The sequence below is a fragment of the Quercus suber genome, unplaced genomic scaffold (assembly GCF_002906115.3).
Source record: "Quercus suber isolate HL8 unplaced genomic scaffold, Cork oak 2.0 scaffold_165, whole genome shotgun sequence".
NCBI lineage: Eukaryota > Viridiplantae > Streptophyta > Magnoliopsida > Fagales > Fagaceae > Quercus > Quercus suber.
Genome location: NW_027069626.1, coordinates 847621 through 854424, shown reverse-complemented (window position 1 = coordinate 854424; position 6804 = coordinate 847621). Strand labels below are relative to the sequence as shown.

The 6804-nt window shown below is 33.1% G+C and overlaps 1 protein-coding gene across 1 annotated transcript; it reads right to left on the bottom strand.

The window, feature by feature from the left end:
* Positions 1–5004: 5004 nt before the first annotated feature.
* Positions 5005–5877, bottom strand: LOC112027365 (probable transcription factor At1g61730). The gene has a single exon (XM_024060047.1). The coding sequence runs from the start codon at positions 5875–5877 to the stop codon at positions 5005–5007; it is 873 nt and encodes a 290-aa protein (XP_023915815.1).
* Positions 5878–6804: the final 927 nt, after the last annotated feature.

The window sequence follows — 6804 nt, the reverse complement described above, 5'->3', positions numbered from 1 at the left end:
TGAGCTCTCTCTTCACGCACTGATCTCTCTCTTCACTCTCTCTTTTTATCGACGATCTCTCTCTTCACCCTCTCTTTTTATCGACGATCGCTTCTATTATTTGAAAACCCTAAAGTCCTATATTCAAGGATAGATTTCTAGAAACTTAAAATTTTACTTCGACTAATAAAACTCTCCGAAAGTTTAAAGTCTCATTGATTTAAATCGTTCTTATCCACTTATTTTATATATATAAAATGTTGTTATTAGGGTTAATATCATCATAATTTTTTTTTTTTTTTTTTTTTTTTTTTTTTCTACGTTTTATTGCCACCTGCAAGAATCCTAATGAAAATAAATTCTATATGATTTTAATCTTAATTACTTCAAGAATCCTAGATGATCTTAGTTTTCTAAGTATAAATTCTAGATTTTCTTTTTTTTCCAGATAAGTGTAAATCAAGTTTGGAATCCACAAAAAAGGAAACTCTTGATTACCTACGAAAAACAACTATACATTGTCCCCGATTCATTGGATAGCCAAATATCCAGCCCCTTACTCTACTATGAAATAAGTGAGAGAGCTTAATTTTGGAGATTATAAAGTTAAATTTTATAGTCCAAAGCAATGCATAGTTTAATCAAGAGTTATATGTAACTTAAACAAAAAATAACAACTAAGTTGTTGTATTTATCTAAAAAATTGATAGAGATGTATGGAAAAAGTCGATAAGAATAATTATAATTTTGTGTCTATCCATGAGTTTTAAAAAAAATAAAAAATAAAAAATTAAATTAAAGATTGATATTAGTAGTTGTATACATGAACTATGATTTTAAAAAAAAAAAATTTACTTTGATATGAAAAATTAGTGTGAAACCAAAATTCTAATTCCCTATCTATCTCCCAAAAAAAAAAAATTTATAATTCCCTAGAAGGCTAGAATTCACAACAATCCCACCTTAATAATAATTATTATTTATTTTAATAATTTAAACAATACGTAGATGTACAAACTCATTAAGTTTCCCATAGGTATAAGAAAAATGTAGATATAATGATATACATCCACAATGATAATCTCAATGTGAACCGACAAGGCTATTTTGATCAATGAAATGGTAACCTAGTTCTTTCTAATTGTTCAACCTAGCATTTTAATAATTAAAAGATAGTAAAAAATAAATTAATAATAAAAGGATTAGGTGAAAATTTTGGACTATAATCAAATTATGATTTTTAGTAACTTAGAAATTAATAGTAAAAGAATTAGATGAAGAACTTGAATTGTAATCAAATTAAAATTTTTTATCAACTTAGAAATTACAGAAGAAGAAGATAAGAACAATATATATATATATATATATTAAAAAAAATTTGCAATTTGATAAAGCCACTTGGCACAATCAATTTCTAAACTCAATTTTTATTATACAGCATAATATATGATATGATGTATGATAATACAATGATATGATATTGTTAGGTTTTTAGACCCCTTGTCACAATATGTTTAACCTAATATTAAGCCAAGTTGATTAACAAGTTTTTTATTCAAGTCTAGGTTAAACAATTATGAGCAAAACAAATATAATGCGAAAAGTAAAGAACACAAAAAATTGATAATTCAGGAAAATCAAACAGGTAAAAAACTTGGGGAGGATTTGATTTAGCTATTCTCAAGATAAAAAAAACAGATCCACTATGAAAGAATTGAAGTTTTACAAAAAGATTTAAAACACTAACATTCTAATGCTACCTTGTGTAGAAAACTTACTACTGTGATCATGTGATAGCTCTGAATCCACATACTACTTCTTTCCTTGAATCTGCACTAAACACAAGTTCTTCTGCTTGTGACTTTGAGACTCCACTCGAAGGTTTTGTACTTTGAAGGATCTTTGTGCAACAATTAAATCACCACCAAAACTTGATTTTAGATCTAGACTTTGGTAGAGCTTTCCTTGTGTTTAAAGGTAAACATTTCTCAAATCTCACACTAGAGAAAACACAAAGCTATTGTTATATGAGCTTGGGCTGCATTTGAAACTTCTGCAGAATTTTCTGATCTACGATTCTCTATTGATCAAGCCTTGCAGTTTTACACAGTAAATTCCTGCAAAACACTTGATTCAAACTTACACTTAAACAAACTTTGGGCAAGTCTAAACCTAGACTCATTATTTTAATCATGGTTTGCTAACATATACAAATTGAAATTCTAATACATTTAATTCCTAAAGTCTTAGAACTTAACATATATGACTTTTTTTTTTAAATTTATTTACTTATTTATTCTTTGAATTCAGTACAATATTATTGCTTTGATTTTTTTTTTGGGGGAAAAATTAGCGGTGCAGATATTGGATAATAATAATTATTATCCAAGTCAATTGTACATTTCTTCTTTAAAAAAATAGTTAATTGTACATTGACATGTTTGGTGTAGAAATAAATCGGGATAAATTTGAAATCTTTCCCCCTTTGTCAAATTCGTGGCACTTGGCCCAATTCCTGATTTTATGAAGTGTTGTCTTCTTTATTGGCAGCTGATAAATATTTTTTAGTCATTGAAAAATATGTTTATATGTTTTTTATTTTTTAAATTTAGAGAATTGGCAATTAGAAGATGTCGCTTGAATGCTTTTTTTTTTTTTTTTGGATAGACGCTTGAATGAATTAATTGGTGGCACGTGAGGGCAAGTGTAGTACCAGATGTTGGTGAATTTTATCCGGCAGGATAGATGGGAGGGAGATCTTTCCGACGGTTGCAGCAGTGGCCTGATCGGAAATGCAGAAGCGACGACAGTGGCAAACAGTGGACTTTGGTGTACTGACAGCAACGGCGACAGTCAGTGAGAGATACAAGAAAAGCCAAGGCTGCAAATAGAGCACTCTACTCTAATCCATGTTAGAAATATTGAATCAATAGTATTGTACTTCTCAAATAATAAAATATACATGGGTGCTTTTATATATGAGACAAGGTGTGTAATTCAGGTACATGAACACACAAGATAAATAAGGTGGGCCTAAGAGCATTCACATTGAGAATGACATATGCCATAAGTTGGTTAAATTTAGCATAAAAGTCCAAAACCCACACGTTGTTATGTTGGTTCAATTTAGCATAAAAGCCCAAAACCCCCACATTATTCGGACTTGTAAAATCTGACTATTGCAAAAAAATTTGCAATTGTGCTACAATGCGATTCTAAATGTAAAATCGCTAAAACCAAAAAAATATTATTTTATTCTTTTTCACTTTTTCACTTTTTGCTTTCTCTCACTCTCAATTCTATTTCAGTGTTTCTCATTTACTCTCTCTCTCTCATAGAGCTCCTCCCTCCTTAGTCCTCACTCTCTCTCATCTCACATCTCTCTTTCTCGTTCAAAGCTTGCACCGAAGCTGGGTTAGGTTTGTGGTCACGGCATGGCGATTGGCGTGGATTTTGGATTTTGGATCGGTGTGGATTGACGAATATCTGAGATCGTGGTGGGTTGTGTTTGGATCGATGAGCTATATGGGTCATGGGGTTAGGTGGTGGGTTTGGAGTTGTGGGTCAGGTGATGCGTTTGGATAGGTGGATCGGTGTATCATAAGTCAGGTGGTGACATGGGTTTGGATCGGTGGAGATTGGTGGGTTTCTCGGTGGGTTTCTTAGTAGGTGGCATGGTGGCAGCATGGTGGCTTTTTTTTTTTTTTTTTAATAAATTTGTTGTGGCCAGTACTAGGAACAAAGGGATGTTAGTAGTGTTGTAAAATGGAGTTTTGGTTTCGGTGGGATTTTGGTGGGCATTGGTTTTTTTTTTTTTTTTTTTAATAAATTTGTTGTGGCCAGTACTAGGAACAAAGGGATGTTAGTAGTGTTGTAAAATGGAGTTTTGGTTTCGGTGGGATTTTGGTGGGCATTGGGCAATGGTGGCGTGGTGGGCATTGTGGTGTTGTGGTAGTGATTGGGTTGTTTGGTGGTTGAGAGAGGGATAGAGGTAGGGACAGAACTGAGAGAGAGGGGAGTGATATTATTTTTTTTTTTATTGTATAATTTATATAATTTTAATATGTTGTATTGTAAAATAAAAGTTGACATGTTGGGAGTATTGTAAAATGGTATAGTATAATTGATAAAATAGTTTTTTGAGATGGTAAAATAGGATACGATACAATTTTCGGATGGGGATGCTCTAAGGCATATCCCATTACATGTTAACAACCCAAAACCTTCATCACACTACTAACAATCTAAATAGAAATCACCCTTATATCGTACCTTGAGTTTCTGATTTCTTCATGGGGCCAAAGCCCATACATTGACTTCTAATAGACAAACATGTCCACAGGATATGAGAAGTAGTCTCAATGCTTTGGTAGCAAATTCCACCACTTTAGATGCTCATCAATTAACTCCTGTACAATTCTGACATCTCTATCTTACCTCTTTCTTCCATAATAGAGTGAGAGATAACCATGAGTCATTCCTAAGCCTAATTCTGATTTTTCGAATCCTAGAAGTCATTAAATAATGAAAGCATTAAGGAACAATCCCAAAGTATGTAATTAATAATGACCACAGATTGTTAAAAAATAAAATAAAAGAAAACCAGGAATAAAGTTAAAAGAATTGAAGCAAAATAATTCATAATGGAACAGATCAATCTTCAAAGCTCCATACAGTAAAAAGTTAAAGAAAATTAACTGTTTGTATCGGACTGAAAGAGAATTCAAAACATGAGCACAAGAATTGAAAGAAGCTCTAGAACATATGATTTTTTATTCAAAGCTGAAGAATTGAATTAGTTACCATGTACACTTGGAAGATCTGCCAAAACAAACAGTAGTACATCAAACTATATTTCCTCTAGGTGCAAAAATGTCTATCTTGGCCTTAATTACTAAAGATGAGATGTATGATATCGGTAACCAAAACTTTCCTCAATAAGACTACAGAATAGGAAAGAATATTACTAAACTCCCTTGAATCACTGTTAAATTGGTAAAAGATCGATGACAAATTGACAATGGCTTAACTGCATCCGGGATCTCCACCTGCAGCATCAGGTTCTTCATCAGGTCCACGTAGTACTGGTGCAATAATCCCCATTTTCAGTAACTTCCAATCTTCTTCTTTTTCGTTACTCCATAACTTGTGCGCTAAATTGAATGCCTTCTGATCACGAGCATCAGAAAAATTCTCACTCACACCCATCTTGGAATTAGTCTTCATGTACTTCTTTCTTAGCTTCACTATTACTTCAAGCAGCTTCTGATTACTGGTTTCGATTTGAAGCCAATTCTTGATGAACTTTTCTAAAGAAACAGAATCAAAATATGGGTACACCATATACGTCTCGTGGAAATTAACAAGGCTAGTCAAGAATCCAATCTCATGATCGATATCTGTAAGCACCATCTCAAGAAACGGTCTTGGAGGAGTGTCATCTTCATGGACCGTTGTCTTCTGCTTTTTCTCCATTCCCTGAGTGTTTTCTTCATCAGAGTCCTGGACTGGTCCTTTAGATGGTGACTCAGGAGGTGGTGAAACAGTCATAATGTCCACAAATTCGTCGTCTTCTTGTCCTTGTTCCTGTTCTCTGGGCTGTTCTGTAATAGCATGGGATGCATTGGGAGAAGCAGGAGTATGTTGATGATGTTCTTGTTGATGATCATCTTCTCTCTGTGGCTGTTCAGGGAGTTCTTGAAAGATCGGAACTTCTAGTTCGTGTCCTTCTTGTCCTTGTTCGAGTTCTCTACTTGCATGGGATGCATTGGGAGAAGTAGCAGTATCTACTTCTTCTTCTGACAGGTTCGGAACTTCTTGATCGTGTTCATCTTCATCTTCTTCTTCTTCCTCCTGGGTCGTGTCTTGGATTGGAGATCCTTCACTTTGTTCTGACATTTTTGCTCCGAGAGATTGTGTATACAAGCAAGCAAGTCTTATGATTTTCAGTTGAGTGGGTGTGTCAGTCATTCATAAAGTTTGTTAAAGAGTAGAGAAGGAGATATAGTTGTGAGTTGCAACTGTAAAAAACGGTGGCAAGCCAAGTCGGTTTGAGCCTTTGAGGAATACATTGGCAATAGAAGAACTTATCTTATCAACACAGCCCAATTCTAGTCCATTCCTGATGACACAACCCGTGACCCGTGACTATAGTTAGTCTTTCTCTTTTGGTATTAATATATTTCTGGGCCTCTCTTTTGGGTCTGGGTTCTCAAAAAAAAAAAAATAGCCCAATTATGTTTTGTGCGAATAAACAAAAATTGAAACCAGGCCCGTAGCTGGATGTAATTCCCCTTTCTTTTGGACAATAAGGTCTAAGAAATAATAATAATAAGCTTATTTTTGTAGCAAAGAAAAAAAAAAAAAAAAAAACTAAAGTTGGTTGGAGAAAGCATTCTTCTGACGAGATCGGTAAGAGGGCTTCTGTGAATACGGAGGATTTGATTGAGAATCATAAGACTCTATTTTATTTTCATAAAAAAGAAAAAAAAATCATGAGTACTGACAGTATATGTTAAAGAATTATAAGAATAAAAAGTAAAGGTCACACAAATTACAAACTTCAAATTTCAATCTTAAAAGTTTTAAGTTCCAACACTAAAAAGATAGATAAATTTGCAAATTAACAAATCTTTTATAGACTACAAAAAGAAAATCATCCAAATTCTAAATTTACAAAGATTTTGCAAATGTTTAAATTGTATTAAGATAATGAAAAATGCCAAGCCCTTTAAAACTGATTGCAACTTGATCAACAAGGATGGACAATCCTAATCTCATCATATAGCAACATAATCACAAATAATCATAGTAACTTTAATAAAT